This window comes from Bos javanicus, chromosome 13, assembly GCF_032452875.1.
Source record: "Bos javanicus breed banteng chromosome 13, ARS-OSU_banteng_1.0, whole genome shotgun sequence".
Lineage (NCBI taxonomy): Eukaryota > Metazoa > Chordata > Mammalia > Artiodactyla > Bovidae > Bos > Bos javanicus.
The window spans coordinates 65923223-65940502 of NC_083880.1; the positions used below are offsets into that span (position 1 = coordinate 65923223).

General features: G+C 38.1%; 1 protein-coding gene across 5 annotated transcripts in view; it reads right to left on the reverse strand.

Annotated features, from left to right (window-relative positions):
- SAMHD1 (SAM and HD domain containing deoxynucleoside triphosphate triphosphohydrolase 1) overlaps positions 1-17280 on the reverse strand; it is a 67436-nt gene that overhangs the window by 39093 nt on the left and 11063 nt on the right. For all 5 annotated transcript variants that reach the window (XM_061437491.1, XM_061437490.1, XM_061437492.1 and 2 more), the window contains exons 3-7: positions 16655-16706; positions 10326-10486; positions 5509-5624; positions 3429-3499; positions 89-247 (exon numbers count right to left, since the gene is read on the reverse strand). In XM_061437491.1, the coding sequence (XP_061293475.1) occupies positions 89-247; positions 3429-3499; positions 5509-5624; positions 10326-10486; positions 16655-16706 (559 nt within the window). The remainder of the gene's footprint in view (positions 1-88; positions 248-3428; positions 3500-5508; positions 5625-10325; positions 10487-16654; positions 16707-17280) is intronic.

Below are 17280 nucleotides of genomic sequence, written 5' to 3' on the forward strand. Positions count from 1 at the left end.
CACCCCTTCAAATACAAATCTGAAGGAACCAAGAGAAGACGAGATGAAAAGAACCAGTCGGTTTAAATTAGGTTGTACACAAATTTACCTTTGAAGCATCTTTGATGGGTGATTCAGGTGGTCCTGTAATTTGTTCCTTGATAAACAAAATATCTTCTTCAGGGATGAGACCATAGTATTTCATGACATCTTGGAGTCCGTTAGAATTGATGAGGTGCTCAAACATCATAACTGAGCCCTGTTCATGCTAGGAAAAGGCAGCAGTATGGTTTGTTACAGACTCTAGTCCATCAGGGACCCCTGATTATTCAAATTACTCTTGGCTCCCTGGTAATTCAGAGATAAAGTTCTAATGCACGTTAATGACCTAGTTTTCAACTACAGTCCTCCAGATATTTAAAAAATATCTGTCAAATTTGTCTATATTTTACCAGTCTACAAAACCTTATAATCCAGGTGCATCATTATTTGATAAATATATTTAATGAGATATAAGATTTATAATACGTATGTATTATAGAGCACAGCTGAATACTACCAGATTTTAAGGATAGAACACCTTTTTGTTTGTTTGTTTTTGGTGAGCTTCATGGTTTGCAGAATCTTAGTTACCTGACCAGAGATCAAACATAGGCCCTTGCAGTGCAAGCGCCAAACCCTAACCACTGGACTGCCAGGAAATTCCCAGTAGAATACCATTTTAATGAATATTACTATAAAATTTAGTTCTATAGTATCATCAGCTTTGGAATTTGTGAAGCTACAAGTTCTATTAGCATTTCCATCTAGTGGTGAAAAGGGGTAATTCCAAACTTGGAAGCAAAAAAAAAAAAAAAGGTGTCGGGATGTTCCAGAGATCTGAAGTTAAAATCTGGGCTGGAATCTCAAACTATAGACTCATTTTACTCACAGTCTCTGGTCAGTCATTTGTAATTGTTACAAAGAACAAATGGCCCCCTGGAGGGCCTCTGCTTTTCTAAGAACTGTGATAGGACAGATCTTTGCTAAGAGCTGTTCTCCCTTACCCTACTGCTCTCCACCCCGGTGCCCTTTCCCAATAAAATCTCTTGCTTTACCAGCACATGTGTCTCCTCGGGCAACTCATTCCCGAGTGTTAGACAAGAGCCCAGTTTCGGCCTTGGAAGGGGTCCCCCTTCCTGCAACAAGTTTGACTATAAAGAAAGCTGAGCCCCAAAGAACTGATGCTTTTGAACTGTGGTGTTAGAGAAGACTCTTTAGAGTCCCTTGGACTGAAAGGAAATCCAACCAGTCCATCCTAAAGGAGATCAGTCCTGAATATTCATTGGAAGGACTGATGCTGAAGCTAAAACTCCAATACTTTGGCCACCTGATGTGAAGAGCTGACTCATTTGAAAAGACCCTGATGCTGGGAAAGTTTGAAGGCCGGAGAAGAAGGGAACGACAGAGGATGAGATGGTTGGATGGCATCACCGACTCAACGGACATGAGTTTGAGTAAACTCCGGGAGTTGGTGATGGACAGGGAGGCCTGGCGCAGTCCATGGGGTTGCAAAGAGTGCAACAAGACTGAGCGACTAAATGGAACCGAACTGAACTTCCTGAAGGTATTGGATTACCACCAAAAGCAGGCAGATGTTAGAGAGAACTAAACACTTGGAAGAGAAACCTTCTAGTTCTTCTTTGTTGTGGGCAACATTCCAGTTCTTTTATGGCTTTTAGCCTGAGGGAGGCCCTAGGGCAGGAGAACTGGAAAGAATCTATTCTTTTTACTAGGTGAAAGAAGCAGAATACTTCATCAAAATTTTAAATTTTCTTTCTGAAAAGCCACCTTTGTTCAAGAAATGAACTAAGACTTTCCTGGCAGTACAGTGGTTAAGACTGCCTTCCAGTGCAAGGTGTGTGAGCTCAATCCCTCATCAGAGAGCTAAAATCCCACAGGTCTTGTGGCCAAAAAACAGAAAACAAACAAACAAAAAATCCATGAAATGGAAGCAATATTATAAAAAATTCAATAAAGACTTTAAAAGTGGTCCACATTAAAAAAAAATCTTAAAGAAATAAATTGGTAATTGGTAAGTCAGAGAAAAAATATCCATAATACATGTATCTGACTATATATATGTATTTATTCAAATTGATAACTAAAAGGTAAATATTCAATTTTTTCTAATGGGTAAATGGAAAATCTCTTTACAAAAGATGATTTATCAGTGACAAAGTACAGGAAATGGGAAGTTAACACACAAAGAGAATGCCAAATAAAAAAGGGAAAATCCCACAAAAGACTATTTCACACTCAATAGAAAGAATAACCAAAAATCTAAATGTTGGTAAGGCCATGGAAGAACAGGTACTCTCATATTGCTGGCAGAGTGTAAAATGGGGAAGGTCTGGTAATTTCTTATAAAGTTAAAATATGCATCTACTTGATGACCCAGCAATTCTACTACTAGGTAAGGAGAAATGAAACTAAGACAAATGAAAATATTTTCCACAAAAATTGTGTATAGTAACATGTACAACATCCTTATATTTGTAATAGCCCCAAACTGAAAACAACCCAAATTCTACAAAAGGAGAAAAGATAAACAAATAGTGACTTATTCATACAATGGGCTATTACCTCAGGGACAAACAATATGAATACAAACAGGACAAAACAGTACCTATTACAGGATTCTACTTTTATCAAGTCTAGAAACAGGCAAAATGAATCTGTTTATAAAAGTTAGAAGGTGATGATGATGGGGAGGGTAGGACCTGACTAGAAAGAGTCACACAGGAATTCTCCAGGAAGATGAAAATATTGCACATCTCAACTTGAGTAGTGGCTGCATGGATGAATACACTTGTCAATACTCACTGAACTATACAATGATGATCTGGACAACATATTTAAGATGAATTATACCTTTCTAAAAATGAGAGAATAAATAGTGGTTGACATGTAATGAAGTGTTCAGGATGTAGTGATATCATCTTCTGCTTCAAATATAGTGCAGCCAAAAATGGAAGATGACCTACCTTTACTTCTCAAAAACTGATTCCAGAAAAATGGGTTAGCTACCTGCAAATCTGTAATTATACAAAGAACTTAGTATAGAACTTACTTTATGGTCACACAAAATGAATCAAAGCCAGAGTCAGCCTTTGATTTTTTATTTTATACTAGTATGACAGAGTAGAAAGAGCATTAAATTAGCTGCTGGTTTTCTAGTGCTGGCTCTATCATTTCACAGGCTTTGTGATTTTTGGTGCATCAGTACACCTCTGGGTTTCGAGTTCCTTTACACTTACAAAAATGGAGATAATGATTTCCTCCTTAGAGACTGCTGTGAGGATCAAATGAAAACAACACCCTGAAAAACTGTAACAGGAATTATACTATAACACAGTAGTCACTGCTTAGTCTTTATTTTACTAAATATTGAATATATGGATACATACCGTCCATTTTATCTCTGGTCGAGCAAGTGGAATAAATCTTCCATCAAACATATGAGAAAATGGCCCATGACCTTAAAAACAAAAGCTGCCTTAGAACAGAACACTGTAAATTGGTGGAAAGGAAATTTTTTTAGTTAAATGTGAATATCAATGGAAATTAATAATTTATAATCACAAAAAAGGAACAAATTGTTCCTTCCTATTTTCTAAAACAAGAGAACAAGAAGCAGAACAATACAAGAATGTAAATTCTCCACTGAGGGGTCTCTGAGTCACTGGAGTTTACATAATGAAAGGACAGTTTTGTGTAAATAAAGGAATGTTAATGACAAAAACTTTTGGCTTCTTTAGATTACTATATTGGTAGTGTTAGAAAAGCAGTTTTAAGACAATCTACTAGGGTCAGGAAATCATTAGAACTTTAGTACTCTGAGCCTTTAATCCCTTTTTATGTAAATTTTATAATGTATATACTTTTAGACACATATCAGGGCTTATCTTTGTTTTTATTGATGATATGGGCAATCAAAAGTGGAGATCACTACTTCATCTTATTCATAAGTGACCTTAACATTCTACAACATCTATCAACATGAAACTTTGCTGAGGCACAAATCTGGAATCATCAGAATTTCTGAAGGAGTTAAACTTGGCCCTCTGCATTCACAGATTCAATCAACCTTGGACAGAAAATATTTGGGGGAAAAAAAAAATTCAGGAAGTTCCAAAAAGCAAAACTTGAATTTGCCAAGCTTGCTGGCAGTTATTTACATATTGGTATTATCAGTAATCTAGAATTGATTTAATTATAGAATAATTGATTTAATTCTCTATACACAGGAGAGGATGTGTAGGTTATATACAAATTTTATATAAGCATTGGGCTTTGGTTTTTTTTTTTTGTATCCGGAGGGGGTCCTGGGAACAAATCCCCCCCTACATTTCCTTGCTAGATGGGAGAGGGAGCTCACTTGGACCAGCCCCAGGCCTTTTCTGCATGTTTCAGTACATAAATAAAGGCTTGTTACTGCAGAGTTTAGACTCCTGGGGATTGGTATAAGATTCCCAAAAGCTCCCTCTCAAAATACCAAGAATCTTAAATTAATGATCGAAGACTGATACTGGTCCTACTAAAATCTCCAAGGGAACGTGCTGAAAAGACAGCCCTATGCCTTTAATTATCTGACTACTGAAACACAAAAACCTCCCTTTGTCTGCACCGAGGGCACATGCAAACTCTTAGGATCCTTCAATGTGTGTGTGTGTGTGTGTGTGCGCGCGCTCAATGTCTGACTCTTTGTGACCCCATGGCCTGTAGCCAGGCTCACCTGTCCATGGAATTTTCCAGGCAAGAAAACTGGAGCGGGTTGCCATTTCCTACTCCAGGGGATCTTCCTGACCCAGGGATTGAGCCCATGTCTCTTGAGTCTCCTGCATTAGCAGGCAGATTCTTTTTTTTTTTTTTTAGCAGGCAGATTCTTTACTACTTCGCTGCCTGGGATATCCATAAATTACTCCAGTAAATAGGAAAAAATTACAAGAAGAGAGGAAAAAACTCCTCATGATAAAAGAGAACATTCTTTTTTCTCTTTGTCTCTGGAGAAAGATGATATTCTTTTACTTGGATTTAAGTGGCCCAAGACTGAGGTTGTGAGTATAGGTCACAAGGAGTTCTCTAAATTTCTTGTTAATCTGCTAGAGCAGATTATATATTCTAGGTGTGAGAATAGATTTCACAAAGTAACTGAAGGGAAATAGCAATTTTATTCAGCAAAGATAAAGGAAAAATCAAATTTACAACATTCCAACACACAGTAGTAAGGAAAAACCACTATTAGAACGTCCTTTCATATAACCTGCAATGAAGGGTGCAACGTGGGAAACTCATTGAAAGACTTAAAAAAAAAAGAAAGCAATGCTTTGGGCTTATGAACCATTCTAGGAAGAAGCAATGGCAAATTTACATTAATGTTAACTCTTCAAAGAATTAGAACACAACTTTCATATTGCTCTTAGTTGTATTTCAAAGAGAGGTGACAGGTGATTTTACACTAGAACTCTGGTTCTTTGAACTGCTTACCAAGATCATGACAAAGACCAGCAATCTGAACACAGAGAATATCTCGTTCACTTATCTGCAGCTCTGGTTGTTTTTCACTCAGTTCACGAACTAGACGTCCTGCTAGATACCCCACGCTGCAGAGCAGGAAGGAACAAAACAAAAACGAAAAATTTATTTTTCTGTTTGAAAGATGAGCGACTGTTAAGATGTATATTTGTCCATGATAAATCCCTAAGGAGGCTGTGAATCAGACTATGGGTTATGGACCCTTCTCAGCAGTTTGAGTGTAAAAAGCCCTCTTTTTCTCTTTTTGTTTCAGAGTCTACGTGTCTGAGCTTGTTTGTAGGCTGTATTACATTTCTGTAACAGCCTGTATTACATTTCTGGTCCTTGTAGGCTGTTTTATATTTCTGATTTGTAGAGATTTGCAAGACAGAGAGAATTGATTTTAACTCCCCAAAGAATTGGTCTGCTGCCTGAATAATATTAAAAGACTGATTTCCCCAGCTACCTTTTCTTTACTTTGATTATTATTAGCTTATGAATATTAGGCCTTATTTTTACATTATATTGTGTAAGTTCAGGTAATCCTATTGAATTGTTTTGGAATTTTTTATATATTTAATATTTTCTGAGGGGCGGATTTATATATCCTGTCTTATAATACCAGGCAGGAGAAGCATTCCCCAGGAAGACATAATGTCTATACACAATATAGTTAGGAAAAAGAGATATAAACATATTATATTAAACCCACTTAAATACATCTATTTTTATAAACTGTCATCTCAATCCTACCAACTCTTACACCATTAACTTTAGCCTCCATCACGGAGAAGGCAATGGGACCCCACTCCAGTACTTTTGCCTAGAAAATCCCATGGACGGAGGAGCCTGGTGGGCTGCAGTCCATGGGGTCGCTAAGAGTCGGACACAACTGAGCGACTTCACTTTGACTTTTCACTTTCATGCACTGGAGAAGGAAATGGCAACCCACTCCAGTGTTCTTGCCTGGAGAATCCCAGGGACGGGAAGCCTGGTGGGCTGCCGTCTATGGGGTCGCAGAGTCGGACACAACTAAAGTGACGTAGCAGCAGCAGCAGCAGTACACCATCAACAATCTATGGTCTTACAAGGGGTTCTAGAAACTTTCCTTTTTATCCTCTGGTCATTTTATCTATTTTTATATAAAGGCTCTGGGGTCTCCAGGGAGGAGGATAACTAAGGGACTCAGGTCTTTTTAAAAAAATACCTTTAACTTGATTAACTGGCTTAACTGTTGTCCCAACAATTATTGATCAGGTATCTCAGTGTAATTTTCTTCCAGCCTTCTAAATATATACATAAATATTTTAAACATATATTTAAGTATATTTACTATATATACTGCTGCTGCTGCTGCAGCTGCTAAGTCACTTTATTTGTGTCCGACTCTGTGCGACCCCATAGGCGGCAGCCCACCAGGCTCCCCCGTCCCTGGGATTCTCCAGACAAGAACACTGGAGTGGGTTGCCATTTCCTTCTCCAATGCATGAAAGTGAAAAGTGAAAGTGAAGTTGCTCAATCGTGTCTGACTCTCGACATATATAAACTAAACTGAGGTAAAAAGAATGGATTTGTTTGGGGCCCTTTATATTGGGCACCAACAGAAGGTTCCCATGGCCCATCCAACCTTACATAGTGTTGTATCAAAACCTTTCTTTTAATCCTATTAACATCCATTTTAAATATCTAATTTCTTAATAAAATCTAAAGATTTTTATCCTGTTGGGACAAATCCCTTTAAAATTTTCACCTTCTCGGGAAGAAGTCTCGTCACTCTCCTCTCAGCTTTTTTCTCTATTAATCAATCTAATTAACATTAATTAACCTAATGTTTTTATTGGCATCTGTCAGGGAACCCTAAATGGACACTACAAAATAAGCCTTCCCAAATTTGTTTATTTTTGTCTGTTCTAAACTGATGGCATAGCTGTCTTATATACTATCCGTCTTCTAATTTTTTTCATAGGTAACAATAAAACAGCTCTTTATAATGAAAGCTCTCTAAAAAATTTACCAATTTACCAAGTTTCTCCACTTTTAAGGATCCATTGTCTGGTCACTGACAAGTAGTATCTTAACAGTGACTCAAACCAATAAAATGCAAGAGGCATCCCCACAAGAGAGTGCAAAGGACGCAACCTTCATAAGATTTAGAAATTTATTTCCCAAAACAGCCTAAGAGAGTAAAGTCCTTTGGTGTATAGGAGGATGTAATGAAGGTTAAGATGAAAAAGACCCTTTATAACAAATTTTACTGAGAGTTGCCACAGCCAGACAAACAGACTTCCCAGTCTATCTGACTGCTTGCCAAATGTATACCATGTGAGTAACTTTCGGGTAGCAGAAACCAAGATCTCAGAACACAGTAGGGGTGGGGGGATGCCTAAGAAGATCAGGTAGAACTTTTATATCTTTAAGATTACAGGAAAAGAAACGCAAATACTCCCAGAAAGACTTCTGTTTCTTTAAGTTCAGAATTTTGAAAAGATGTTTTATCAAGTTGGCTTTTTCTAGCTGCACATGAAAAAAATTAATTTTGGAATATCAAAAGAACCCCATTTTGGCCAACTTTAGGATAAGAGTTAATTCCCAATTAAACAAGTACTTGTAAGTACAAATTCTATACATACATAATACAAATTTCCCAGTGTCTGTCACTTAGGGTAACCTATCAGCAGTTTTTAACTGAGCAAAGTAAGGATATTCTGACACACGCTCCATCATGAGTGACTTGGGGAAATTATGCTAAGTGAAATAAGCCAATTACAGAATGACAAATATTCTATGAAATCACTCATATGACTGTAGCCCGCCAGGCTCCTCTGTCCATGATATTCTCCAGGCAAAAAGTACTGCAGTGGGTTGCCATTTCGTATTTCAGGGAATCTTCCCAACTCAAGGATCTAAACCAAGTTTCTTGCATCTCCTGCATTGGCAAGTGGATTCTTTACCACTGTGCCACCTGGGAAACTGTAATGAGGTACATAACATGGTCAAATTCACCGGAACAGAAAGTAGAATAATGGTTACTGAGGGACTGGGGAGAAGAGAAATGGGAACTTGCTATTCAATGGATACAGAGTTTCAATTTTGCAAGATGAAAATGTTTTGGAGATTGGTTGCCCAATAATGTGGACATATTTAACATTATTGAACTGTAAACTTAAAAATAGTTAGGAAGGTAAATTTTATATTGTTTATTTTATCCCATTTTTTTAAAAAGCAAACTTCTGGCATCATAATGTTTACAACATAGATTGAAGATATGGTGCCCAACAAATGTTAAATACACTTTTAGCATTTCCACCTGAAAGTACTTCCTGAATGAATAAATATCTTTCTTGTCCCCTAAACTCTGAACTCCACAAGAATAGAAACAGTTGCTACCTTATCAGTTTGGTATGGTCTAACAATTTTTCTAAAAATACTTTGGCCACCTGATGTGAACAACTGACTCACTAGAAAAGACCCTGATGCTGGCAAAGATTGAAGGCAGGAGAAGGGGACAACACAGAATGAGATAGTTGGATGGCATCACCAACTCGACGCATGTGAGTTTGAGTAGGCTCCGGGAGTTGGTGATGGACAGGGAAGCCTGGTGTGCTGCAGTCTGTGGGGTCGCAATGAGTCGGGACATGACTGAGTGACTGAACTGGACAATTTTTCAGTAAGTATTTATTGATGAATAAAGATTTGAGTAGATGTTTGTGTTCTGGCTAATTAAAAATGCTTCTAAACAAATAAACAAGACCAAAGTAACAGAGCAGTTTTCCCTTATCATTGGTTTCATTTTTCTCATTTCAGTTACCAGTAGTCACCTATAGTCTGAAAATATTAGATGGAAAGTTCCAGAAATACACAATTCATAAATAAATTTTAAATCAGTCCATTCTGAATAGCATGATGAAATCTCATACTTTTCTGTTTCATCATGACCAGGTCATGAATGACTCTTTTGTCCAGAGCATCCCATACATTAGCCACTTAGCAGCCAGCACAATTATCAGGCTGATTATCAACATTTCATAGTGATTATGTTCAAGTAACCCTTATTTTGCCCCAAAGTGCAAGAGTAGTAAATCTGGCAATTCAGATGTGCCAAAGAGAAGCCTAGAAGTGCTTCCTGTGACTGAGTAGTTCAGTTCAGTTGCTCAGTCGTGTCCAACTCTTTGTGACCCCATGGACTGCAGCACGCCAGGCTTCCCTGTCCATCACCAACTCCCGGAGTTTACTCAAACTCATGTCCATTGTAAGTGAGCAAAAAGGTCAAAATTCTCAACTCAATAAAGATAAAAAAAGATTGTTATGCTGAGGTTGCTAAGATCTATCATAAGAATAGATCTGTGAAATTGTGAAGAAGGAAAAAGAAATTTGTGCTAGTTTCAATGATATACCTCAAACTGTGAAAGCTACAGCTATGGTGTGTGGTAAGTGCTTAGTTAAGATGAAAAAGGCATTAAATTTATACAACAAGGTATTCAGAAAGAGAGGGAGAAACTACGTTCACATAACTTTTTTAAAAAAATTTAAATTAATCACATAACTTTTAACTCATTGTATTCTTCTTACCCTAAAGTGAAAGTGAAGTCGCTCACTTATGTCTGACTCTTGGCAACCCCACGAACTGTAACCTACCAGGCTCCTCCATCCATGGAATTTTCCAGGCAAGAATACTAGAGTGGGTTGCCACTTCCTTCTCCAGGGGATCTTCCTAACCCGGGGATGGAACCCAGGTCTCCCACATTACAGGCAGACGCTTTACCATCTGAGTCAACAGGGAGGCTTCTTACCCTAGACTGTGCTCAAATCGATTGTGTGAAGCTCCTGGAAAAACATAGTAACCGCCTCCCAACTGCTTGATGTATCGCAGGCGCTGAAATTGTGGTGTGTCGATGATTCGCATGAGGAGAGGGTGAAATTCAATGTGGCCATGGATAGGATCATTGATCACCTAGAAAATTATGTTTAAGTTAATGTGAGCAAGAAATCATTACCGCATCTAAAATTTTTGTCCACTCATTCCGATCTACAGTGTGAAGTTAAAGCTATTTGCTTTCAAGTAAGAATACTACTACGGGAAATGACAAGGTATGAAAATCTTAACTTATTTAGGAATCACTACCAGACAGATCAAGTGTATTGGACCTGGGTACACTTTATTTCTTAATGGATTCTAATAACAGAAGGGTAAAGATTTCAACCTTTCTGTTACGTATATGATTTCATCTGCCTTTAGTAGAGTCTAATGGCTTATACGATCTGAATGAGTGTGTTAAATGAATGTGTTTAACTTGAATACAGGACTAACTTACTACTCGGCTTTGTTACCCCGGCTTTCTTTTGATTTCCATTTGCATGAAACACTTTTTCATTCCTTCACTTTCAGTCGGTGTTTCTTTAGGTCTGAAGTGAGTCTTCTGGCAGTCTATATGTGGGTCTTGTTCTTGTACTCATTCATCCACTTCATGTCTTTTGATTGGAGCATTTAGTCCATTTATACGTAAAATAATTATTCATAGGTATGTACTTATTGCCATTTTGTTCATTGTTTAGGGATTGTTTTTGTAGCTTTTGATCCTTTCTTCTTTTGTCCTCTTCCCTTGTGATTTGATGATTATCTTTAATGTTATGTTTGGATTCCTTTCTCTTTTTGTGTGTGTATATCTATTATAGTTTGTGCTTACTGGAAGGTTTATATATAGCAATATATAAATTTATATATGTGTATATATATACATACATGTGTTTATACATACATACATATATATATATATATGTTGGTTGTTTGGTCACTCTGTCATGTCTGACTCTTTGCCACCCCATGGACTACAGCATGCCAGGCTTCCCTGTCCTTCACCATCTTCTGGAACTTGCTCAAACTCATATATACCCCCACACACACATGATTATTTTAAGTTGCTGATCTCTTCATTTCAAATGAATTTTAACAAACTTCTATTTATTCCCCTTTTCCCATTAGTACTATTTTTTTAAATTATTTATTTATTTGATTGCCTTGGGTCTTAGTCGAGGCACACAAGATCTATACTGCATCATGTGGAATCTTCCACTGCAGTGCACAGACTCTCGAGTTGTGGTGCAAGGGCTCATGTAGTTATGGCATGCAGGCCTACCTGCTCTGTGACATGTGGGATCTGTAATTCCCTGACCAGGGATCAAACCCAAGTTTCCTGCACTATAAGGAAGATTCTTATCCACTGGACCACCAGGGAAGACCCCCTTGAGTACTGTTTCTGGTATTATATTTTACATCTTTTTGTTTTGCGTATCCCTTCACTACTTACTACAGATATAGACGATTCTGGTTTTTGTCTTTTAACTGGTTTTATATGTGGCTGTTTGAATACCTTCACTGTATATTTGGCTTTACCAATGGGCTTTTCCTTTCATAAGTGCCTTTATTTAGCATTTCTTGTAAAGCTGGTTTGGTGGTAATGAACTTTTTTTAGCTTTTGTTTATCTGTAAAACTTGATCTATCTAATTTTACTGAGAACTTGCCAGGTAGGTTCTTGGTTTTAACTTCTTCCCTTCATCACTTTACTCTACCACTCCCTTCTGGTCTGCAGATTTTCTGTTGAAAAGTCAGCTAATAGTCTATGGGAGATTCATTATATAAACTTGCTGCTAGCCTGTGACTGCTTTTAATATTCTCTCTTTATTTTTAATTTTTGCCATTTTATATGTCTTGATGTGTTCCTCTTTGGGTTGGGCCTATTTGGGGCTCTCCTTGTTTCCTGGACTTGGACGTCTATTTCCTCTTCCAGGTTGGGCAAGTTTTCAGCTATTATGTCTTCAAATATGTTCTCTGCTCCTTTCTCTCTCTTTTCTCCTTCTGGGACCCCTAGAATGTGAATGCCTGAGGTTCTCTCATAGGTCTTTTAAACTATTCTCATTTTTGTTTTCCTTTCTTTTTCTGTTTCGCTTTCACTCTTGTCTTCTAGCTGGTTGATCTCCTCTGTATGACTTCGTCAACTATTGATTCCTCCTAGTGTATTTTTTATGTCAGTTACAGTATTCTTCATCTCTGCTTGATTCTTCCCTATTTTTCTATTTGTTAAAAAATTTCTAACATTTTGCTCTGTAAATCCATTCTTTTCCCAAGTTTTTGATCATCTTTACCATTACCTTGAACTCTTTATCAGGTAGATTATCTGTCTCTACTTCACTTAGTTCTTTTGTGGTTCTGTTTCTTAGTTTGGAATATAGTCCTCTGTTGTCTCATTTGGTCTAACTTGTGGATTTTATTTCTATGTATCTGATAGGTTGGTTATGTTTCCTGACTTTGGAGAAGTGCCCTTTTGTGGGAGATGTCCTGTGTGTCCCAGCATCTCACACTCCTCTGGTCATCAGAGCTATATGCTTCAGGGGTGCCCCCAGTGTGGGTCCTTCTACTGTGGTGGGCTGAGTATCGTGGGTAGTGTGGTAGGTGTGGCCTGCTCCCCAATTAGGTTGGTTGCCAGGGCCTGCCTTGTGTGGAGACTCCCAGCCACTGGTTGGCAGGGCCAGATCACAAGGTAGCTGGCTGCAGAACCCCAGAGCGTCCTGGGGCTAGTGCTGGCTCACTGGTGGGCAGAGCCAGGCTCTGAGATGACAGGCTGTGAGGCGGGGTTCCTGGGTTTGGTGCTGGCCTGCTGGTGAGTGGGGATGAATTCCATAGTGGCTGGCTGAGGAGTCCAAAGTGCCTCAGAGCTTGTGTTGGCTTGCTAATGAGTGAGTCCAGGGCCTGGGGGGTCCCAGGGCTGTTGTCAGCCTGCTGGTGGGCAGGGCCAGGCTCAGGGGGCATTCCAGGCTAGTGCTAGCTCACTGGTGGGTGTAGCTGGTCCCAAGGTCTCTGGATACAGGGTCCTTGGTGTCCTGAAGCTGATGTCAGCCTGCTGATGGGTGGGCCTGAATCCCAGGACCACTGGCTGTGGCACCCAAGGTGTCCCAAAGCTGGAGCTAGCCTGCTGTAAGGCAGGGCCAGGAGGTAGGGCCCCAGGACTGCTGCTGGGCTGCTAATGTGTTGGTTGGGTCCTGACAGGGTAGGCTGTGGGGCTGCAGTAGTCTTGGGGCCTGTGTCTGCCCTCTGGTGTGTGGGAGGATCGGGGTCCAGGAGATCCTGGGACTGGTGCCCACCCACCAGTGAGTAATGCTGGGTCCTGGAGTTAGTGCCTGCTATGTCAAATACTGTACTTCATCTTCACTATTATATAATTTCTGGCTTCAGAGGCCAACTGAACTAAATTTAGCATGGAAAACCGACTCAAGAATAGAGGTTATAATCCTGGGCTAGGCAATGGTTTTTTAGATATGATAGCAAAAGTGTAAGAAACAAAAGCAAAAATAGATACAGTGAACTACATCCAAATTTAAAACTTTCATGCTCCAAAGAACACTATTAAGAAAGTAAAAAGATAGGGAATCCCTTGGTAATCCAGTGGTTAAGAGTCCAAACTTCCATTGCTGGGGGCCCAGGTTCAACCCCTGGTTGGAGAACTATGATCCTACAAGCTCCTCAATGTGCCCTAAATAAAAAAAAATAAAAAGATAATCCAGAAGATGAGAGAAAATAGTTGCACAGTGTATCAAATATCAGGGTCTTATATCCTGAATATATAAAGAACTCATAATTTGAATAGATTGTGGTGATGACTATGAAATTTCTAAGAAACAATGACTCATATATTTAAAACGAACGAATAAAAGAATGCATATATGTGTATAACTGAGTCACTTTGCTGTATAGCAGAGATTAGCACAACATTGTAAATCAACTACATCTCAATAAAAAATAAAAATGAAAAAATAAACAGTGAATTGTAAGGTATGTGAGTTCTATCTCACTAAAGCAGTTTTTATTTAAAAAGAAATAAAGGTAGATGTCAAATTAGGGTAGAAATCAATTTTTTGTTCAACTGTACTGCTGATGGAACCAAGGTCAAAAAGGTATCAATTTCATTACTAGACAGTGACTCACTGACTCAAGCACTTAGTAGCTTTAAGAACTATTTTCAGTGACTATAGTTCATACATGAGGTTAAACAATTTTGCTTTCCATGAAAAATAGAAAAATAAATAAAAGGGAATAAATGAAACTACTGACTTGAAAATTACTTTGAAAAGATTTTTTGCAGCAAATTGTGAAAAAGTGACCTCAGATTATCTGAGATGATCTCAACTAATGAAGAAAACTCATCTTATCTCTGCCCTGCCTGAAGAGACCACCCAAGCTGCAGCTATTGAGGAGGGACACAAGAGAATGGAGGACAGTAACTGTCTTCCAACTGCAGGACGAAATATTTAGATATCATCTTTGGAAGTGATCCTTCTATTTACTTCTTTATGAAAATGAAGTATTTTAATAATAGGTAACTTTTTCAAAAAAGGGCTGGGATTAAATAAATTTACTCTAAGAATCACTACTTCATCTCTAAAAGGATGTTATTGTGGAATTGAAGCAAATTTTCAAATGTGATTTTCAATGGAAAATAAGCAGACTAATTTGTAGAAGTAAAATGGTCATAGGATCTAAGATAACTCAGTGCATATAATACCTCTGACGAAAAATACAAATGGTGACTTGGTAAAAGGAGAATGACAACCCTGTCCCCTCTTCCAGATCTGAAACTAAGTTTCCTTACCCTATAGATGTCAAAGGGTAAGCAATGTTGTACATTTCTTATCACTAACCAATCAAGAAATATGTTTCCTTTTTAAAAAAAAAAAAATTTCTTTAATTATGGTATTAGAACTACACTGAAGAGCTTGTGAAAAATGCACATTCCTAGGTATCTAAAGTAAGTTCCCATAATCAGAATTTCTGAGATGGGAGCTAGGCAGTTGATTGCTTTTTAAAATGATTCTTGGGACACTAAGTCTGAAAAACACGGCTTTTAAAATGTCTGGAAGGGGCTGGGGGATGAAAAATAAACAACTAATTTTTAGGCCTATACCTACTCTTTGACCCATCATTTGATAAAAATGTTTACCAAAACTGATTAAGTAATGTTAATGTAAAAGTTATTCTAGGGTTTCCCTGGTGGCTCAGTGGTAAAGAATCTGCCTGCCAATGCAGGAGACATCGGTTCTATCCCTGGTCTGGGAAGATCCCACATACTGTAGCTAAGCCTGTGCACCACAACTACTGAGCCTGTGCTCTGGAGTCTGGGAGCTGGAACTACTGAGCCCACGTGCCACAACTACTAAAGCCCGAGTGCTCCAGAGCCCATGGTCTGCAACAGCAGGAACCACGACAATGAGAAGCCTGTGTACCACAGCAAAGAATAGCTGTAACTAGAGAAAGCCCATGTATAGCAACAAAGACCCAGATAGCAAAAAAGAAAAACCTGTTATTCTATGACTAAGGGTAGGGCTATATGTGTTGGTATGAATATCTCTCAAAAATACAACATTAGAAGGCTACTTACTGTGAATGAAATTCCATGTATATAATGTCGCTAAGAGTCGGACATGACTGAGTTACTTCACTTTCACCTTTCACTTGTATGCATTGGAGAAGGAAATGGCAACCCACTCCAGTGTTCTTGCCTGAAAATCCCAGGGATGGGGAGCCTGGTGGGCTGCTGTCTATGGGGTCGCACAGAGTCAGACATGACTGAAGTGACTTAGCAGCAGCAGTGTTTAAAAACAACATGTAAAACAGTACTATACACTGTTTATGGATATATACATGTAGTAAAAAATCCAAAAACCATTGAAGAAAATGATTAAACACCAAGTTCAGGATGGTGCTTACTCTTGGAGAAAAAAGGATGGAAACAGAATTCAAGAGGGATACAAAGGAGGCCTTCTATTGTTTCTAATATTTTGTTCTAGAAATAAAAGATCTGAAGCAAATTAAGCAAAATGTTAAGATCTGACAAGCTCGGCAGTAGCCTATGTATACTTTCTATGTGCTTAAAATATTTTAGCTTTTCTTGACTTATATACTCTATGGTTATTTTAGAAAATGCAGAAAGTTTAGGAAAGTAATAACCCATTACTCTCAATCCAATTACTGAAAAGAGCTTTCTTTCCATTCTTTTAAAAATGACCTCTACATAACTGAATTATATCACTTTATGTTAAAAAATAATAATAAACTCAGATTTCTCTTACCTTCATTGTATCTTGGATATGATTAAGCAGCTTCATTTTCTTCCCATAGGAACTAAAATTATAACAGGATAAGCAAATCTGTCATTATTTGCTTAATAATAATCCTGGAATATATAATCAACTTTAGATTGTTAGAATAGAAGTCAGATTAAAAGGACAATTAATAATTCAAACATACTCCTCCCTAGAAACCCTCTCCTTCCTTTTCTTTTGAGACATGAGACTTTTGCCCTTAATCCTCCTTTCTTGGTAAATTCAGATTTCAACACTTCCCATATCTGCATCACTGAATGTTCAATATACACTTCAAACTTACTTTAACCTAACCAATGCCAACATCTACCCTAATGATCCTAAAATTTGCTTGATTTACGTAAGTGAAATCTCAAGATAGCCAGGTCTCTTTGAAGTAGAGTACAGTGATAATGAAAAAGGATTTTGGAATCAGCCGGAACTGGCTCACATCTTCTCATGGAATCTACATGACCTTGAAAAAGTCACTTAACCTTTTTTGGTATATTGATATTCTCATCTATAGCACAGAGATAATACTATTAATATCTCCCTCACAGGGCTGCAGAGGGATTAAACAGTGTGTTCACCACTGAGGTTACAACAGACTCAGT